This window comes from Syngnathus scovelli, chromosome 20 (assembly GCF_024217435.2).
Source record: "Syngnathus scovelli strain Florida chromosome 20, RoL_Ssco_1.2, whole genome shotgun sequence".
Taxonomy (NCBI): domain Eukaryota; kingdom Metazoa; phylum Chordata; class Actinopteri; order Syngnathiformes; family Syngnathidae; genus Syngnathus; species Syngnathus scovelli.
The window spans coordinates 8016750-8037480 of NC_090866.1; the positions used below are offsets into that span (position 1 = coordinate 8016750).

Sequence of the window (20731 nt, forward strand, 5' to 3'; positions counted from 1 at the left end):
TTTCTATCTTCTCTGTTGCAAACATTCAATTAAATTATGCTAATAGCTGCATTGATGTGGCATAATGATGAACAAATTAGCAGCTGTTGTACAAAAAAACAAAACTGTAGGTTTCTCAACCAAGCAGAGTTTATGTTTTTTTTACAACAACAACAACAACAAAAAGAGAATTATACAAATTATGTTTTGCAATTTAATCCCTAGTCTGCATTTGCAACTAAAATAAATCGGTGGTGTTGGTGTTCTCCCTCACAGCCGTGCGTAAAACGTGCGCTCTGGAAAGGTGGGGGCGGAGGGCTGGTGGGGGGGGGCATTTATTTTGGAGAGGCAGGACTCGAGCGCACCACAGCACGACATCCACAGGTTGTTGCGTGATTCTCGTCGTCCCTTTTGCGCAACAAGACGCACCAGATGTGGAAAAGGCAACCATCTTTTGCTTTGCTTATGTATATTTGCGCACGTCTTTCTTCGACTGTGAGCGCGCGTCTTATTTGGAGAGCATCATGAAAGAAGCGCCTCACCTCCGCTGCGCCAAGAGGACGACAAAAAAATAATGGCACTTAAGAGTGCTTGCTGCTGCGGTCCAATTAACGAAGATAATGCGAGATTCTTGCTTCTGGCTTTGTTCATTATCTTCTATCTGCTTTGCGGAGCAGCTGTCTTCTCCGCGCTGGAGCAGCCCAAAGAACGGGAGGCCAAGGAGCGATGGACGCAGAGGTTCGAGATCTTCAGGCAGACTTATAATTTGAGTAAGAAAGAGCTCAACAATTTCCTCAGGAACTACGAGGAAGCCAATGTGGCTGGGATTCGAGTGGACAACATCAGACCAAGATGGGACTTCACTGGAGCGTTCTACTTTGTGGGAACTGTGGTTTCCACCATTGGTGAGTGCAGAAAATATCTAAAATAAATAAAAATATTAAGTGGATTAATCAAATACTAATAGATTTGGCATGCAGTGTGGAATTCAGTTTTCAATGTGCAGAAAATTTCTTGTTTTGGTCAGTCTCCTGAATTAAAAATTAATTATAAGTATTAATTATTAAGCCACATATTTGTTTAGCACCATTTGTCAAAGTTGTCATAAGGACCGCTGGAGTTGAAATAATAAATTGTCTTTTATATTAAGCTGTGATTTATTTGCCTATTAGACCAAAACATTTATGATAAATTAAAGTTGTGTTGTTTATCATTTTAAGGACACATTGTAATATTGTCGGGTGGGACTTTTAAGATGTGTTTTGTGTGTCCAAGGTTTTGGGATGACCACACCTGCCACAATTGGAGGGAAGATCTTTCTGATGTTTTATGGACTTCTCGGCTGCGCAGCCACCATCCTCTTCTTCAACCTCTTCCTCGAACGGGTCATCACCGTTATCGCCGTGGTCCTCAAGTCCTGCTATGAGCACCGCCATAACAAGGGGGAGATTGGTCCTCACAATGGTCAGGGGGTCCGTGCAAGGTCAAGTAGAAAAGGGGAGGATCTCGCCGGCTGGAAGCCTTCAGTCTACTGTGTCATGTTCATCCTCGGAGCGGCGGCCATTTTAGTCTCCTGTTGTGCCTCGCTCATGTACTCTGCAGCTGAAGGCTGGGGGTATCTGGACTCGCTCTACTTCTGCTTCGTGGCCTTCAGCACCATCGGCTTTGGAGATATGGTGAGTGGTCAGCGGCTCATCTACGAGGGCAACGCCACGGCAGCGTACCAACTGGGAAACTTCTTGTTCACCCTAACGGGGGTCTGCTGCATCTACTCCCTCTTTAACGTCATCTCCATCGTCATCAAGCAAGTCCTCAACTGGCTGCTGGGGCGACTGGAAGCCCCGTGTAGGTGTTGTTACTCCAGAAAAGGTCACCACCCTCTTCGTCACCCACGTCGGAACGTGGTGGCCCCGGGCCACTTGCGAGCCCGCAGCGAACCTTCCATAGAGACCGATGCCGTCAACGAGAGCGAGACCGACGCCGGACGTAGGATGTCTGGAGAGATGATCTCCATGAGAGACTTTCTCGCAGCAAACAAGGTCAGAACATGTGTCATCTTTTCACTCCTATCTTAATATCTTTTTAATCTATGAATTTAATGTTGTGACATTTCTCTGACTAACAGTTTTCCATCTCTATTGTGAGAACCTCCTGAGCAACTCTTCATTGGTGCCATTTTTCTTTAAATTTACATAAGTGACACTTCTTCACACATAAGAGGAACACGTGCACGCCCCTAGCTTTCTAATCAGTCTCCCGATTATATTTTAAAGTAGAAAGGGAACTATGGATTCATTTTCATCAGAATCATTTGAATAATATGCTCTAGTGACAAGAGGAAGAAAACATAAAATAGAGCAAATATGTTGTATAACAGCAACAAACTGTTATGTCAGAATGTCTGGAAATATAGCGTGATTGAAAGTTTGGCTGAAATATTCATGTTTTTATAATGTGGGAGGAAGTTGGAATATAATTGGGAGGGAAAAAAAAAACATGCAAGCGCCAAGAGATGTCAACTCCAAACATCAGAGAGTATATTTCACGAATTGATGTGTATGGGCCTCTCGAGCTTCATCTTTTACTTAAAGAAATTATTCTACCGCTATTTTTCCAGTCTGGTTTAAAAGGAAAATACACTTTCAGATAGTGAATCTAATAAGCAAAACAAGAAAATAATTCTTCACTTTTACTCTAATCAGTTCAATCACAACATTGGGTGTAGCTGGCCAGTTTATTATAATGGAGATGATTTGATTTTCCAGTCAGCTTATTATCTGCCATCTTCAGATTCTTTTTTTTATTTTATTTTTTAATTATGCTTTTTTTTTTTACAGCTCCATTCCTTGTCCACACAACACCTCATTCAAACATGGAAATGTAGTGCGGCACCACACAGAAAATAATTTGGAGGCATGCATGGTGAAGTCTCAAATTGATAGTGGTGTGCAAACACAGCAGCATCTATTGTTTAACCGAAAACTCATAACTCTGGCTCCAAAATCCAATTCCTGACTGTTAACCCTCTACACCACAAGTGTCAAACTCAAGGCCCGGGGGCCAGATACAGCCCGCCACATCATTTTATGTGGCCCGCAAAGACAAATTGTGCATCAAATTCATGTGTCATTACTAGAATTGCAAATTGTCTTCACTTTTAATATATATTTTTTTAAACATTTGACCAGTTTTTACTCATCTGATTTGAAAACGAGTTATTTGTCAGTTTGTTTTGTAGCTTTTACTGGATATAATATGAGGTGCTCATACATTTATTCGAGTTGACAGTAATAATGGCCCTCTGAAAGAAGCTATGACTACAATGCGGCCCTGCTCTACACTGAAGTTTAAAATATATATTTTACGCCATCACTCCTGATTCACTTTGTATGCTGTACTTGTATTATTCATCGGTAACATGGGGGGGCAAATTTTTAACTAACCTAATGTAACCCAGCAAGATTTGATGCACAGAGTAAAGAAGAGTGCCTTTGGTAACCTAGCAACAATATGGCCCAATTAGTCCTCTGCGAGTGAGAATGTGGAGGCTGCCAGCGCCATTGGGCTCAAACTACTTGCCAAAGAGGTTCGCTGTCTTCTTCACAGTTCTGTAATGTCCAAATTGGTGTGTGACTAGGATGGGAGTAGTTTTATACCTGTCAGCCGCTCTTTGTTGTGATCTTTCTTCACTTAAATTAACACAGGCAAGGAACAAAAGTGGATTCAGAGATATAACTACTGCCGACACGATTCACAAGTGGCTCTTTCTCATCTGATTTTATTTCATGTCTGCTGCAGGTGAACCTGGCTATCATGCAGAAGCAGCTTTCCGAGATGGCGATAGGACACACGCGCCAGCCCGGTCCTACTTCACATCACAACGGCTTCTCGGGAGGAGTGGGGGCTCTCGGCATCATGAACAACCGGCTTGCTGAGACAAGCATGGACAGATAGGGAGAAGTGGATCCATTGGATGTTAATCAGCGCGAGGATGAGCGTGGAGAGGGAAAATCAACAGACTTATGCTTCCTTGGAGATTTGAATACTGTGTATTTCTTGTTCAAATGTGTAGACAAACAACATGAATGATGCATGATAGTTTGCAGGAATTTCACATGTAGGCCAAGTTCAGTTTCTTGGACTGTTCTTCCCCAGGGAATTCAGTTTCCATGGCGATATAGAAGCTTGCTTTGCTCCCTTGTATCTAAGCTTTAAAAGGCTTATTTGCCATAGGCGACTGCACAGCTGACTTCCACTGCGCTTAAGTACTTTACAGTACATGCACTGTACAGCATCTCGCACTGTTTCACAAGGATGGGAGAAAACTGGCTTCAATAAAGTGGCTGTTTTGCTGGGATTTGTCTTTTATTTACAAGAATTGGAGCAGAATATAAAATAAGTTTCCAAATTTATTGAATGAGCTTATGCTACACCATCATCACGAGAGGGAACAGAATGCAGTATTGAAAATAACTACTCATTTGATATAGCCTTTATTCATGATACAATTTTAGCTCAACTTTGACTGTATGCCATTCACAAGTATAAAGGTAAGAAAACAAAGATTTGAAGTACATTTTTCAAACATGTTTCTTGAGTTTAAATTACACCTGTTTATATATGTGTATAAGTGTAGATGTACTCTTTCTGTACAATACAGTACGGAAAGATTTAAAACATTCAGAAATACAAACAAAAATTGACAGTACACGTCTGACGGTCATTTTTTTCAATATCATATATACTACATTACATATAAATACTGTACATATACTGTAGGAGAACTGCACTCCAAACACAGGGTGGCGGTAGAGCGCTGATGCGCCATATGATGGGCGACTCAAAACAACGAGGCAAATCAAGTGGCTCGTTGACTCCGTGACGTCATTCCCAAGCGACGAGAAACAATGGTAAGTGAGCAAGCAATTTTCTCTACGCCTCGAAAGGTTTATCGTACAGTAACATTGCAATACTTTATGTTGGACCAACATAAAATATGATATAGTTGCATTGAATGTATTGTTTTTATTCGATTACTTTTGTTTGGTATATTCACAAAAAGCACCACGTTTAACGACTGCTTCAGCCTTTAGCTGATGGCTATTAGCGTTAGCTTTTCTGTCATCTTGTTTTCATTTCTTGCGATGTCATTTAAAATAATCTCGTGAAAATAGCGACTTTATATAATGTGTGCGGGTGGGTTTCCTTGTAAGAACATTTATTTATTCTGTACTTGTTCATTTATTTTTGACGAACGGAGCTAATATGTGGGTCGTGAGAGTCGATTTTGACGGTCGCGAGTTCTGTCTTTTCTGTTATTGAAACATATTTATAGAGTTTGGTATGACTGACACTAATATTAAACAATGTGTGACTATTCAAGGGTCAAAGCCAGAGCGGCGGTCACGGTCCAGGGGGAGGCAAAAAGGATGATAAGGTAAGGTTGGCATAGCACGTTTAAGGTAACAATAATCTGTTTATGTCATTATTATTATTATTGTTTATATTACACCGCATAATCCACTCGCGTGTTATATCATGTTGGTCATTTCATTAATGTTATGTTTTTTCCTCTCGTTATGAAAATGATGTTAATTTTTTCCATGTTGGCTCCATTCAAATTAGTATTTATTTTTAAAGCTTTGGTTATGGTGCTTGATAAGCGTTTCACTTTTTCAGGATAAGAAAAAGAAATATGAGCCCCCGATCCCCACTAGAGTTGGCAAGAAGAAGAAGAAGACAAAAGGACCAGATGCTGCCAGTAAACTACCACTGGGTAAGTAAATAAAACCAACTAAAATCGTTTTTATTTGCAAATCAGTTTGGGTGCAAACTCTAGCAGTAGAAATGTTGTGCGTTTATGTAACTGATCATTCTGAAATGATTTTGATCATTTCAGTCACCCCTCATACTCAATGCCGCTTGAAGCTACTAAAGCAGGAGCGGATTAAGGATTACCTCCTCATGGAGGAGGAGTTCATCAGAAACCAGGAACAAATGAAACCCCTGGAAGAAAAACAAGAGGTAAGTCTTATAAACATATTGAATATATAGGAATTCTATAATATGAGCAGCTGCTGGATAAAAAAGTTGTCTTTGCGTCACAGGAGGAGAGGTCCAAGGTGGACGACCTGCGAGGGACACCCATGTCTGTGGGAACTCTGGAAGAGATCATCGATGACAACCATGCTATTGTGTCCACCTCAGTTGGATCTGAGCATTATGTCAGCATCTTGTCCTTTGTGGATAAAGATCTGCTGGAGCCAGGGTGCTCAGTCCTGCTTAACCATAAGGTAATGTTCAATGAAGCTCCTCCATTTGTCATTAAAAAAATTTATAAGGTTGATATTCATCTTGTTTATCCTTCAGGTTCATGCTGTGATCGGGGTGCTGATGGATGACACGGATCCATTGGTGACTGTGATGAAAGTGGAGAAGGCCCCTCAAGAAACATATGCTGACATCGGGGGACTGGACAATCAGATCCAGGAGATAAAGGTTAGAGTAAATAAATTGTTGAATTTAATCTTTTTGTATATTTTACAAAAGTTTTGGAAATACTAACAGCTGAGCGTTAGAATGCATATTGAAAGGCCGCATATTTTTTTTAAATATATGTGGATGCCTATATGGTAATACTGTATATAGTTATTAAATCCCCAGTCCATAGGTTGATTGTGTGTGGTTGTGTGGTGCTCTTCCAGGAGTCAGTGGAACTTCCTCTTACACATCCAGAGTATTATGAAGAAATGGGCATAAAACCGCCTAAAGGTGTCATCCTCTATGGACCACCTGGCACAGGTGAGCATACAGTCGCGGATGCAGGATTTAGAAATTAAGAAATTATTGTCAGCTACTGTCTTTGACTGTTTATAGGGACAGCGCATGTAAGTGGACAATTCGGTGTACTACTCATAAAATCACCTATTCAGATTTTGGGGGGAATCAATCAATCAATCTATCTATCTATCATCCATTCTATGTTGCGCTGATTCATCCTCTCAATAATACCGTGTGCCACAGCCAAACTGACTCGTCCAGTAGATGGCGCCAAAGCGCCGTTTAAGAAGTACCTAGGTTTCAATATACAGGCCTGTGGCGCTATCTTGTGGCATCGTGCTGCCAAGGAAGAAGCATGAAGTGGCACATCTTGACTGAGACACGCTCTGTTTGTCACAAAAGGGCCACTTTTAGTCTAGCTGTTTCAAAATTAGTTTTACAAGTCATCTATAGCATCATTACACATTCAAACCATATTTGGTATGATGCATTGTGGTCGCTGTTTTTTTTTTTGCTAGAACGTTTCTAATGCTTAATGTTTGCTCACCAGGTAAGACACTGCTGGCAAAGGCCGTAGCCAATCAGACGTCCGCCACTTTCCTGCGTGTGGTGGGCTCCGAGCTCATCCAGAAGTACCTGGGAGACGGGCCCAAGCTGGTACGAGAACTCTTCAGGGTAGCAGAAGAACACGCGCCCTCCATCGTTTTCATTGATGAAATCGACGCTATCGGGACTAAGAGGTGCAAAGATGTTCTCGTTGTAAGCACCGTTCAGGACGGAATGGCGGACATCTGACGTGTTTGTGTCGCACAGGTATGACTCCAACTCTGGTGGTGAGAGAGAGATCCAGAGGACCATGCTGGAACTGCTCAACCAGCTGGACGGCTTCGACTCGCGGGGCGACGTCAAAGTTATCATGGCTACTAATCGGATAGAGACTCTGGATCCGGCCCTCATCAGACCTGGTCAGTTGGACTCTTCTGTAGATAAATGATTTTTTTCTTTGTTAATTTTATTATTATTATTATTTCTTATTTGTAGTAGTAATCAGTGCTTTTTGTTTTCTTTGTTCCCCTCAGGGCGAATCGATCGAAAGATTGAGTTCCCCCTGCCTGACGAAAAGACCAAACGGAGGATCTTCCAGATTCACACGAGCCGCATGACAGTGGCTGACGACGTCACCCTCGACGACCTCATTCTTGCGAAGGACGATCTATCGGGAGCAGACATTAAGGTGCGATAAATTAGGAGAACAATTTTCAGTTTTGTTGACATTGTCAGATTAATTCATTTTCCCAATATTTTTTTTTGTGCTTTGAGTTTAGATTGAACATAGTGGTGTTTGAATACCTTGTACAGTGTTTGTCAAAACTAAGAATTTGAGGCTGCCTCCGGGAGACCTCTGAATATTATACTTATATATTATTAGTGTCAATAACTGCTTGGAAGTTTGTCCGCTCCCCTCATGTGGCATGTTAAGAAATGACGTGCATTTTTGCCGGAAAAAAGCAACTAAATTATTTGTTTTCACTACACTCAGCTCCATTTATCATAAATGATTCAGCAAAATAACAAAGTCTTTGTCCACTGCAGGCCATCTGCACAGAGGCAGGCCTCATGGCACTGCGGGAACGCCGCATGAAAGTCACCAACGAGGACTTCAAGAAATCCAAGGAAAACGTCTTGTACAAGAAGCAAGAAGGCACACCGGAGGGACTATACCTCTAAGCTCCAAACCGTTCTCTTTCTTCCCACCCCACCTGTATACAGCACCATGTGAAAGAGAGGGGGCCATCAGATGAGTTGTTCATCTCTGAGAATTTTGTCATATTTCGTGCATGTCATGTCTGGTTTATCCCACTCTCTTTAGGTTCCAGTTTCAGATATTAATAAAAAAAAAAAATACATTATACCCAGTCCTGTGCAAGATTTCAGTAAAATCTACAATCCAATCTATTGCAATCCACACTGCACGTCTGATTCCACCACAGATGGTAAAGAAATAAATCCTGTCCTGATCGAGTGCTGTTTAAAAAGAGGGGGGGCAAAATCAGTGAATTTTCACAAAGCTGTCCACAAATATCCAATACTAGTGCAGTCAGAATTGAATCTGCTGTCATATTTTAATCAGCAGTTAAATGATTACAGCACAGATAAGTAAATGCAGCTAAGCTGATGTCTGACAGTGCAACAGAGCAGCAACTGATTTAATCCCTCTTGATGTGGAGCCACATGTATCGCTGTGCTCAGCAGAAAGAGGTCCCGTGCAGCAGGCATCCGAGAAGTGCCCCTCCTTCAAAACACTTTCCTTATTGAATCTGGTCGACATATCAAGTGCTATGGAGTAAAAATTGGTCAAATCCTTGGAAAACAACACCAGACAAGCCTTGAAATTGAACGCCTCAGGGAACAGGGAACAAGGTCACCAAAGAAACACTGCGTAATACTTTGCAAAACTGTCAATCACTGTTACCACACCACTGGACACTTTTTTTATAACTAAATTTTCTTAAGCTACAGTGTAGCACCCTCCCAGATAGCAGCAGTACTAGAGCATCTCCAAAAAACTGAAGACAAATTTGTGTCTTTTAACATACTTTGCTAATATGATATTATCAGATGACATATTCATGGATAAGTGACATGTGACTCATTTCTGCTCTGTGGCCACTACGTGACGCTATAGAGTCAAACTCCCATTCTGACAGACATGACTTACAAGTGTGTTGGGACGCGAGGAACAATATGTCAAAACTGTCTGCCACACCGCAGGAAATGAGAGGTAAAGTTGTTTAGTCATCACACGTACCAACGTAAGGAGAAACCCTGCAATGCCGAAACGAAAGCTGTCGATTTCACTCGGGCCTGACACACTTGTAGCGGCCAATCGTAAATCCGCACTCTCCCCATATCATTTTCTGCGGGCCAATGAAAAATAGTTACGTTTTATATCCGTCGTCATAATGTCAAGGGATTAGAAAATAAGGCGTTCGCAGACCAGTGCTGAACGGTACATTACTTTTCAACTTTTCTAAATTTATGTTTATTATATTCCCATCAAACGCCGCTGCCTGGTGCAATGCAGGTCCCGTGTGACCAATGAGAAGAGCCGACACATGGAGTATAATATTGCGGGTCTGAAGTAGCCAATCAGAAGCGACTTCACAATGCCGGGTACCGCAAATTCTCCAGCTTCAACCATGGCACTTCCTATGCTAGCGGGATCCTTGCGCGGAAGCAAACTAGTGCTTTTGCTAGGGAACTACTTTGTCCACAAATTAAAAATACCTCTTAAAATAAGATTGTTGATTTTTTTAAACGTTTAAAGATACACTTTGATGCCCAATTACGAGTTCATACATTTATTTATTATAATTGACACTTAATCTACACTTAGAAGTTGTAGGTTTTGTTTTGCACAAAGTATTAATAGTTTTTTTGTTTTTGTTTGTTTTTACAAAAATAGTTGACAATGGCTTTGGATTGGATTTTATAAAAAATAATGTATTTTATCTGTCATCTCATTAAAAAAATATTCTGTAACAACACATCACAGGCATTTAAGTTGTGTACAAACGGGGCCAAGTTTGTATTTTACAAAAGGTGCCTTAAAACAATGGTTATTTTCTGTGTTTTATGAATGTCAACAAAAAATTTAAATATGTCCGACAACCTTTAAAAGTAAATAAAAAGAAAAACAAATCTTGGCCTCTTGATTTCCAGTAGCTATATCAACCATACGTTTATTATCTGAAGGCTTTATTCTGCTTTTTTGTCAATAAATATATATAATATAATAAATATACTCTAATACTTTGACAAATATATCATTTAATACAAGGCAGCATCACATTGAAGAAGATTTGCATACAGCCGCAAAAGGAATCGATGTGGAAATCAGGAAGTGAGTGATTAGTGCTCGTGTTGGCGGAGGGATACACAGAGCAATTCCCCCCCTTCTGGCCGCGCCAATATACGCGCGTTCACCCGCCAGTGGAGCTCCATCTAAGGAACGAGCACATTCCTAGTCTGCCTCCACACACCGACAAGCACACAATCCATCCGACATGGTATGTATTCTCATTCATTCTTTCCGTCCGGTGCTAAACTTCAATTAAATCTGTGGGGAACTATAAACTCGAGTCTAAATGGGGGTAAAATAATCCGAATGTGTTTTAGCGCCATCACTTGTTATGCGGACAGGCGGAAAACGCCCGCAAAAACGCTCATTGTGTTCGTGTACGCCCTTAAAGTCAAAATTGCAACATGTTTGAATTCGATTTCAAACGCGTTAATATATGTGAATGTATTGCATGTATGAAATCGAATCTCATTTCCTCTTAACTGCGCAATTCTAAAGGGGCGGTAAGAAAGCTTGCCGGGTTGTTTCATTTCTCTGCAGCATTTGTATGCTTTGTATTTCGATTTGGACGATCGTAATAACCGGATTGAGTTATTACGTTCATATTCCGCAGTCACAAGTACATCGAGTCCTGTTTCTCCAATGCGCCCGTGGAGCGCAGGCGTGCTGGGACGCCTACCTTGCCGCTATTCGAGGCACACGCTGACATTATTCTCTTTTAGGACATGCAGGAAGTGTGGGAGATGGCCTTCTTTTTGATTCCGTGGAACTTTGCCCACGGAGTCTTTTTCTCGGGGTTCTATTTTTTCTTCTTGAGGCCTAGCGGTGCCAGGCCATGATAGGGAGATGTCATCGGTGTAATTAATGGATGAAATAATATGCGTGGTATAACAGCATTGCAGCCTATTGGGAGTCTTTAATGGATCTATATTTTTGTGTTATGACGTGTTAAAATGCTCTCTTTTGTGTTTAATCAAAGCAGGGTTGCTTAGAAATGGAATATTTTTGCTTCTTTATAGTTTTGATGTCCATAGTCTTCATCTTTATGACATTTTACCATTAAAAATAAAAGCACTACAGCATTGTTAAAGTTGACAGAGGCACACGCTAACATCAGGAGAACGCCCCTAGATGGTTATGGTACTCTGTAAAAGTCTTTGACGTAGCCCTTTTAAGGCAAGCAACCATGTTTGGTGCCATAAAACATAAATCAAAATGGACGCTTTTTAGTAGGGGGGGGGATTGGAATCATGGGATAGCTCCCAGCCTACAAACAAAGACATTTTAAAGTGTATTATAATGATGCGTTGTTAATGATAAAAGATTACTAAAGTAGATTTAAAAAAAAAAAAAGTTTTGAAATATTGTACTTTTTTGTTTCCTGTGATTATGATTTAATATCATCCCTCTGCTGAAGCAATCAGATTTCCTATTTCTGGTATTGGCTATAATGGAGCTTCATATTGCGCATTTAACTGGATTGTTATTGCTTGCCTCCCTTGAAAAAGTTTAAGCCCCTTGTCTGCAGCAGTGCATCCACTGAAGTGTAACCCCCCCCTCACCCCCCCACTGCGGTGCAAGTATTGACCACGCTGAGGCCTGATCCCATTTCTGCTCCGCTCTTGTTTCCCGATGCATGTTTTGTAACTTGAAGGACATCTGATCTGCCGTGATGAATAATTTACACACTTGCCGGCCAACACCTTGCCATGTCCCGTGTACGTTCCCCAGTTACTTGGCGTGAGTGGTGCGGAGGAGTACCCGGCCATATGGTGAACCAGCCTTGTCCGCAGGGTGTCGGGAAGCTGGTGTTGTTTACACTCGTCCTCTCTCAACTCAGGCCTCACTGTCTTTTGTCGAGCGCTTCCATACAAAGAGCGTGTGTGTGTGGGTCACGCTGACTGTGTCGGAGCTGGTGTCAGAATGAATGGACTGTGTGTATGTGTGTCACGCCCATCTGCCAGAGTGACAGCTGCTTTTGCACCTTTCGCTTGGCGAATAATGACTCGACATCAGCGTTGTTAAAAGATTCATTTCTACCGTTTGACCTAACCATGTGAACCCTGTGCAATCATATGAGAGTGCAAGTGGGGAAACTTGAGTGGATTCCCTGGCCCAGTGAACTAGCGCTAGCATGCTGCAGTCTTCTTTGGACTGCAATGCTGTCGGGGTGGTTGAACAGTGGGTGTGGCTGACCCACTCATGGCCAACCCCCCCATTCAGTCACCAAGCGCACTAACTGCAATCTGTCGAAGGATCGTGAATCACAGGGAGTTTCCTCCAAGTGGCATGTGGAGAGGAAATAGAGGAGGAAATAACCAAAAGAGGAGGTTTTGCTCAGAGGACCAGCATGCAAAAAAAATGAGTCAAGGAAGGGATGGGCTTGTTAATGGGCCTGGTGGCTGCAGCACTGGTGAAGAAGACCTGACAGCTTGGACTGAATCCAAGGGAGGAGATCGAGCAGTGACTCACCAAACCCCACACCCTGAAGTTAGCAGCAATGCATCATGACAACGCAGGATGCAGTGGGGAGCTCGAAAGCAGTGGCACCTTCCAAAATGTGATCATGACAAGTTAATGATATCTTGGAAAATGGAAGCATGTCGATTAAGTCACCTGTTATTAGTGTCTGTCATTACAAATGGATTTATTTTTAATGTCGTTGACAGATTGCCATATTTTATAAATCAATACAATACAAAGATTTGATGATGTTTGACTCTGGAATGGATGATTTGACTTTCCGATTATTTCCTTTGAGGGTAAAAAATAGTTTGGAAGTACAAACCTATGGTTTTGTTCCACTATAACTATGCTTTATTAATAATGCAGTTAGGAATTACCACAAGAGGGTGATAAAAGTCTCGGCATAAATGCTAAAACAATGAACGTTCGTCAACTTAGGTGACATCACTCGGCTTGTTTTGCCGCTTGACGTAACACCGAATAGAACCAGGAAGGAAGTAAAAAAAAAGTCAGCCGGGTTGTTTCCCGAGGAAATTATTGAATCACGTCCGCTAATCCAATGAGTGTTGCCGAGGTTATTCACAATCCTTGACTGGCTCCATCGATTTATCCGCTTGTTTGCTACTCAAATCATGAGGGAAGGCATTTTGTTTTTCGCATAGCTGAGTTAAAAGGTCAATTTTGTGGCGTGCCATTCGGAGAACGTTCGATTTAACTGAATATCTCCATTGTGTGATTGCTAAGGGGGGGGGGGGGGGGATTGGTAATGCCACCCACTACTTATTGTAGTCATATTTATCAATTTTAAGACCATTCTATCAAGTCTGCTGGTCCATGCCACTATTTCTAATCCAACCTACCGTGCTAACTTACTGGCTAGACTGGACAAAAATAGCTCCATACTTTTTGTTTTTCCGTATCTCTGGGATTCGATGATGACCTCAATGCACGTCTGTATCCGGAGCTAATTTGCAGGTACACTCATTTAAGTGCACCAAACCGCTGTGGGAATTGGCTTGGAGGCAGAACTGGCAACTGTGACTAATTTACTGGAGCCATGGGAATGGAAAGTTTTGGTGTCAAGGAAGCTTGCCATTCAGAGGCTCCAGCGTATGTGTGTGTGTACATCTGTGATGTAATTGTCTGTGTATGTTCTTTTGTTTTGTTTTTTTCGCTTGTAAATGCAACAAAATCAGTCGGGTGTGTCAATGACAGCAAATCTTTTCCAATGTAGCTAGTAGCTGTTGCCCCCTACTGGTTGGAAGATGCAAGTATGTTGACCTGGATCTTAAAACTACATCCTAAAGACAAAATGGCCTTGTCTGTGGTTCTAGTCAACCTTTATAAACACAAAGACATTTAACGTAGTGGCTTTCGGCATCCGCATGTGTCCGATTGCTTTCACAGCAATCAAACTGTTGAGCAGGAAATGAGATGGACTCATAAAGTCATTAAAACGTGATAAGGATCTAATCAATTTAGCACACCCAGATCATGTGTTGGGGGGGGGGACTAAGGAAAAACTGGAAAAGTACATGTTCGCATCCCCCATGAGTCCATTCTATTTCAGGACAGAACCCTGAACACAGTCTTCCGTGTTGAAACGTGTGACGGTGGGCGAGGATGATGTGGAATGTGATGACCAGTACATCTGGGATTTTGGAAAATGCGCGTGCTGAGTAACTTGTTTGTTTGCCACCCCCGCTCACCCCACCCTTTCTTTTTTTTTTTTTCTCTCTCTCCACCCGCAGGCCGACCAACTAACAGAGGAGCAGATTGCAGGTATGACCGGCGCCGTTGCAATTTAGTCAATGAAGCTTTTCTCTCGCAGCCGTTACGTAACGCGGCTGTTATCACGGCATACAATAAAACGGAATAATGAAGGACTTTGCACTCCTTTGGAAAAGCGTTAGCTTTGCAAAAAATGAATGGGATTTAGTAGCGGGAGTATTAACAGGAGTAAGACCCACATTCATCTATCCGAATTCTTTACCGTGGAGCAAAATGTCAGGTTAACAGCCAAATTCCAGGCCCTGGGTTTAGATTTGAACTCCCAACTTTCAAATTGTGAGACGGACGTGCCACCTCACATGGCGTCTCCAATCGGTTTCACGCTAAATCATGTCGGCTTAAATTCTCAATATGGATGTTGCTCCATCACACCAACTCTGTGGCTAATTAGCTTTTGCTAACGCTCCAAGGTTAATCCTAAATACGCTGTGGGTTCTATTCACTCAATCGCCAACGGTTTAAGAAGCCCATCGTTTACCCTTCAAGACTTTTAATTTAAAAATGGGGCTGTTTATTTATCTCTTCGTTTTTTTGCGACATAAGCCCTCCCAGTCTTCACGTTATCATGCCTCTTCTCTCCGCCAGAGTTCAAGGAGGCCTTCTCCTTATTCGACAAGGATGGCGACGGCACCATCACCACCAAAGAACTTGGCACCGTCATGAGGTCGCTGGGACAGAACCCCACAGAGGCTGAGCTGCAGGACATGATCAATGAGGTGGACGCTGACGGTCAGTACGGCCTTTTCGACTATAACGGTTGAGTGATGAGTCATGACGGTAACGGGGAATCAAGACCTCCATTTTGTGAGCCATGTATTATCGCTCACATTTAGCCTGCGGGTAGTAGCAAGTAAATATAATAGAGAAGCTTGTCTCATAACGATAAAGGATCCGACCGAAGTGCACACTACAAGAATCATAAATGGGAATTACATAAAGAGCCAGGGTTCAAAAGTTCAACTTCCACATTCTACTCTATCACAACTAAAAGGCAAGAAAAGAAGAAGAGGTCTAAACTTTAAGATTAGCTGTCAGTGTCGTGCGGTTCTTAGGAGAATTTTGTTCTTGACCTCAATGAAGTCCTTCATAATCTGTTAGCTGCTAACAGTTAGCTCACTCAACTCAAGTTGCTGGAAAACAGTGCATGAGAACGGCGCTCACGTCTCGCACGAGTTTCTGTCAGATTCTCGTGAGAACACATCGACCCGCTTATAGGATTTCGTAAACGGGACCACATCGATGAGCAGGAATCAATTGCGGCACAGGTTGGCCGCCCGGCTATCACAGCGTCCTCCCACCAGCATTTTTTTTTTTGCTTCCACCCAAGAAGGGCAAGCAAGCATTTTTTTTGCGCACACACCATCACCAACATCCCCTCGTTCTGCCTCGGCCTCCCTGGGCTGATGCAATCTAGGTCAGACAGCAATGAAGCTAGTAATGGAAAATAAAAGTGGTTACATAAGGCCGCTGTTCGCTTCGCACATCCAGTACCCACATCGGCAGCCGTGAGATGTAAACCGGCTCATTTGGAAATCACCTTTATTTACCAAACAAGCGGCACATTCAAGAGAATGCACCAGAGGGTTTAGTTTGACTGAAATCGTTTTTTTATTAGAGTGCATACACATGCGGAGAAATCGACTTAATCAGCCTTCCTGGAAGTCAAATGTTAAACACCAGATTGGTACAAAAAAATGTTTTTTGATGATCGGCATACAAGCAAGCACTTCTCGTGACTGCTTCAAAGGCCTTCATGAAAGAGGCTTGGGAAGGATGCAGAAGAATAAATACAATGAGCACACATTGAAGAGCTTCTCTGTGCTCCTCAGCCTTCGCTAGTTTTGCGTCAGAGCGCCTCTTATGTGTAATCACACCATCTCCCACTCGGTTCACTCCTTACACTCTCCTCTTCGCATCTCCCTCATCTTCAACACTCATTTTTTTTTCCTTTGCTTCACTCCGTCGCTCATCCTCACATACTTCCATCCATCTTGTCGCTGCGGTGCTTTTGGGGCGCTGTTGCTGGAGGGTCGCCTCAATTCTCCATCCCCCCCTCCGCTCCCTGTTTCTGCTCGCCCTCCCATCCTCGCCCGTTTGTAACCGACTCTTGTTCGCGTTAGATAACAGGTCCTTGGATTGTTACCCTGGGCCGCCAGATCACCATCTGCCCTATCACATTACCGCATCCCTTTTTTGTTCCACCCCGCCCGATCCACCCGCCTACATTTCCATCCGTGGCTTTCTTTTATCTCAAGTCGTTCTCTGTCTAATCTGTACAATCCCCTCGCCCGTCTGTCCCACCCGAGGGCTAATCCCTCTGGGTGCTTTGCCCTGAGTGTCCCTGACCTTTTAACTGTAATTCTAGCAGACCTTTATTTTTAATAGATGTTTATATCATACATGTCTGCGTTTAGTCCTAGAAGCAACTAAATATTTCACGTCTACACAATGTGGATTTATAAATTGTCTGACCCATGTTGTGTGGGTGGGAAACCCCTTGGCCATTTCGACTTTCTCCCATTTTGTCCTTCCTCCATCCACATGTCTCCAGCTGGGTGTTCCTACCATGAGTCTTTGATTCATCCAGCCTTCCAGCTGTTCATGCTCTGTCTACATTATGGATGAGTGGCTCAGGGTCTCCCCCCAACCAACCCCCACCTCCCTCCATATGCAGCATCTTCGCCGGGCTTCCCTAAGGAAGACACAGACAAGTCCCTCTCACGCCCTCGACAACCCCCAACCCCATTCTTCTCAGCCTGTTCTCGTTACTTTTGTCAAAAGTGTATAATTTTTAATTGTGTCACCATAGTTGGGACAGAAAAAAAAAAAAAAAATGGCGGCAGAACTCTGAAATGAAGGCTTTCATTTTGGTGATTTTCATCAGCTTAATGTTGGGGTCATCTGTACTTAGCTAAATTTACTTTGATGTAATTGCCATTTGGATTAAATGCCGCCTTTATTGATTATTCCAGGTAATGGAACCATTGACTTCCCCGAGTTTTTGACCATGATGGCAAGGAAAATGAAGGACACAGACAGCGAGGAGGAAATTCGTGAGGCCTTCCGGGTATTTGATAAGGTACGTCGTATGTATAGAAATTTCCAAAATGCAAAAAATGACCACACTGTTTGGATTAAAACCCAAATAATAAATAAAGATCAATTATTGCACTACAGATAAATCATACGTGGAGTTAATATTTTTCTTGTGTCCAGGATGGAAACGGCTACATCAGCGCCGCAGAGCTTCGTCACGTCATGACGAACTTGGGCGAGAAGCTAACGGACGAGGAGGTGGACGAGATGATCAGAGAAGCAGACATTGACGGAGACGGTCAGGTCAACTACGAAGGTAAACACATAGCTATGACTAGTAACCTAGTACTGTAGTCGGCCAATCAGATATAACTGGATGTCGTATGTATCTAGGAAATATCTTAAATTTAAATTGAGACCCCCTGGATATAAGTGAGATTGTCAGTCGGCTGTTTTTATTAAATGTGGGAGGGCGACACAAGCTCGGCGCACTTGACAATATGTCACTTCTGGTTATTAGATGGAGGCAGAAAAAAAAATTGTCTCTGCGCTCATCGTGTTGTTTATTATGTCCATTAAATGAATTGCCCTACTTTTTGACAATCTCCCAAAGCTCCCTTCATCCATGTATTTGCTTCCCCCCCCACCGTGTTCACTGTTTAAAATGGTAGCTCGAATTAGAATGCATGAAATCAAGCCAATAAATAAGATATTTCAATTCAAAAATATTAAACCTAACCAAAATAAATTAGGTGGTTACCGCTCACAAAGCTCATGTATTTTTATTTGTTCTCTTTTCTGCAGAGTTTGTACAGATGATGACTGCAAAGTGAAGCTTGCCCACCCTATTCTGTTCCCTCTTAGAAGAAAAAAAGAAAAAAAATGGGAAAAAAAATCCAAATGTTTTACTTACCTCTTGGAGAAAAAAAAAAGTTCATTTATTCATACTGTTTCTGTATAGAAAATAATTGAATGTTGAAATACAATATCCTTCTGTCCACACAGGGAAATAAAAAAAAAAATAGACAAAAATATCTGCATGAAAAAGATGGTTAGTGATCCTTCCCCTCCCTTCCCTCCTCCCCTTCCTTCCTCTGGAAATCAATTTAGCATCAGTACTGATCAAATAATAACATCCACCCTGTAACGACTACTTTCAGACTTAAGCAAAGAAGTTGGTGTCCAGTTCCGTTTGCTCGTGGTAAATGTCCGGGCTGGTCATTTCCGCTATATCTCTCTTTTTCTGTTCTTTGTGCATGCAAGCTTGAGACCGGAGCACATACAAACACCCCCCCGTCTCCCCCTCCCCCCCATATTCCTCCCACCTAAATCTCCTCTGGGCTACTAGAGTGTGCTGTTTCCACCATAGAGCCCCGGACGTCACATGACTATTCCCGTTTACCACAGTGGCAGTAAAGTAGCGCCGGCACGCCTTGCCATGGAATGATTTCTATAATTTTCTCTGTCGAGTTTGCATTAGCTTAGCAGGTTACAAATTTAGGCGTGTGTACTTATAATAATTGCACGGGCGGCTGTTTAGTCGGCAATATTTCGGTCGATTAGAATTTTTTTTTTATTGCAACGGTGGCGCACTCTTTCACCATCATTTAAAAGTAACAAATATTTTATGACTGCTGTCCATTTACAACATGTTGGTTCTTGTTAATGGTAGTCTGTAGAGTGCTCGTCACTTTTTATTTTGTTTGCTGTCTACCATTTTCAAATTGTGGCTTTTGCGTTTACTCAAAAAAGGAGTGACATGCTTTCGATACTGCCAAAGCAGCTTTGTTTACATTTAGCGCAGTGCATTGTGGGATATGTGACGTTAACGTCCGGGGCTCTATACGCTGTTCTCTTGATGGTTTGGTACAGTTTTTTTGTATTTGGAAGAGGAACCCTGTAATGTTAAGATGAGAGAATATTCCAGGATCGGTCTCATTAAACATAAAGTAAAATGGGACTTAATTGTATGCCAGTTTAAAATTGAAAAAAAAAGTGGAAAAAAAGAAAAAAAAAGAAAACAAAAACATTTTGGCATGTTTTTTTTGTTTTTCGGGGGGGTTATATGGATGACCATCTTAGTAGTCGTGTGTCCTGCCCTTTAAAAGGAGGAGGCGGGGGGGACTTCAAGAGTCTTACAGTGAGCTTTCTTTCTTTGATTTTTCTTTTTTTTTTCTTTTTCATTCTTTCGCTGAGATGGAGTGTCTGTCCTGTTTTCTTGCAAGAGAATCACTGGCCTTCACTTTTTTTTTTCTCTTCTGTTTCTCGACTTGGACGGGCGGGCGGCATGCTGTGTTGACGGCATGCTGCCGCTCTACATCCGAGTTCAGTTTACATTCATTCCAAGTTGTACATGCTATAGTTTTTTTTTGTTTTTTTTTTTCAAATAAAAACCATGAACTTTATTATGTCTTTTGTCATTCTTTTGTTTTTTCCTCAATCATTTATTTATATGTTTTGGTTGCAAAAATAGACAAAGTAATCTGTATTTTTGTCCGCTAATGACTAATGTGTCAATAATAAACGATTGTAAGCATCTGCAGTTCTGCATGTGCACTGTCATTGGGGGCGGGGCCAGTGGCGCATCACGCCATGCTCAATTACAAGACTGGGACTGCAAAACACATAACTATATTCCTGCAAGAACTGGATGGTTGCTAGGCAACAGGAACATGCTGTAACTGGCATGTCAGTTTTGGGGGGGTTTTTTTAGGCCGGTGGGAGTTAGAATAAAGCCTTCGGTATTGACTCCATGTTGGCTCGGCCTGTTAAGAAAATGACACTGAGTGAAGGCAGAGGGCGTTTGCCTTGCCCCCT

General features: G+C 42.2%; 3 protein-coding genes across 4 annotated transcripts; all 3 read left to right on the forward strand.

Annotated features, from left to right (window-relative positions):
* Positions 1–324: 324 nt before the first annotated feature.
* On the forward strand, positions 325–4334 carry LOC125990146 (potassium channel subfamily K member 13). 2 transcript variants are annotated; one of them, XM_049756930.1, is made up of 4 exons: positions 325–884; positions 1255–1655; positions 1785–2018; positions 3778–4334. In XM_049756930.1, exons 1-4 carry the CDS (start codon positions 554–556, stop codon positions 3931–3933), a joined length of 1122 nt encoding a protein of 373 aa, XP_049612887.1. In that variant the 5' UTR covers positions 325–553; the 3' UTR covers positions 3934–4334. The 2 variants fall into 2 exon arrangements, with proteins under 2 accessions (XP_049612887.1, XP_049612886.1); XM_049756929.1 differs by having other exon boundaries at positions 1255–2018.
* Positions 4335–4810: 476 nt separating this feature from the next.
* LOC125990143 (26S proteasome regulatory subunit 4) lies at positions 4811–8675 on the forward strand. The gene is made up of 11 exons (XM_049756925.2): positions 4811–4889; positions 5363–5416; positions 5659–5755; positions 5879–6003; positions 6087–6272; positions 6349–6477; positions 6684–6780; positions 7310–7499; positions 7573–7724; positions 7839–7993; positions 8353–8675. The coding sequence occupies exons 1-11, from the start codon at positions 4887–4889 to the stop codon at positions 8485–8487; spliced, it is 1323 nt and encodes a 440-aa protein (XP_049612882.1). The 5' UTR covers positions 4811–4886; the 3' UTR covers positions 8488–8675.
* Positions 8676–10679: 2004 nt separating this feature from the next.
* Positions 10680–20319, forward strand: LOC125990163 (calmodulin-1). Its single transcript, XM_049756960.2, has 6 exons — positions 10680–10829; positions 14839–14869; positions 15464–15607; positions 17851–17957; positions 18095–18230; positions 18719–20319. Exons 1-6 carry the CDS (start codon positions 10827–10829, stop codon positions 18745–18747), a joined length of 450 nt encoding a protein of 149 aa, XP_049612917.1. The 5' UTR covers positions 10680–10826; the 3' UTR covers positions 18748–20319.
* Positions 20320–20731: the final 412 nt, after the last annotated feature.

Excerpts from the sequence above, each read along its gene's own strand:
- LOC125990163 (XM_049756960.2), top strand. Across the intron at positions 14,870-15,463 it reads AACAGAGGAGCAGATTGCAG|AGTTCAAGGAGGCCTTCTCC; the intron begins GTATGACCGGCG and ends TCTCTCCGCCAG. Across the intron at positions 15,608-17,850 it reads CAATGAGGTGGACGCTGACG|GTAATGGAACCATTGACTTC; the intron begins GTCAGTACGGCC and ends TGATTATTCCAG.
- LOC125990143 (XM_049756925.2), top strand. Across the intron at positions 7,500-7,572 it reads GACGCTATCGGGACTAAGAG|GTATGACTCCAACTCTGGTG; the intron begins GTGCAAAGATGT and ends TGTGTCGCACAG. Across the intron at positions 7,725-7,838 it reads TCCGGCCCTCATCAGACCTG|GGCGAATCGATCGAAAGATT; the intron begins GTCAGTTGGACT and ends TGTTCCCCTCAG.
- LOC125990146 (XM_049756929.1), top strand. The coding sequence starts at position 554 with ATGGCACTTAAGAGTGCTTGCTGCTGCGGTCCAATTAACGAAGATAAT. Across the intron at positions 885-1,254 it reads AACTGTGGTTTCCACCATTG|GTTTTGGGATGACCACACCT; the intron begins GTGAGTGCAGAA and ends TGTGTGTCCAAG. Across the intron at positions 2,019-3,777 it reads ACTTTCTCGCAGCAAACAAG|GTGAACCTGGCTATCATGCA; the intron begins GTCAGAACATGT and ends TGTCTGCTGCAG.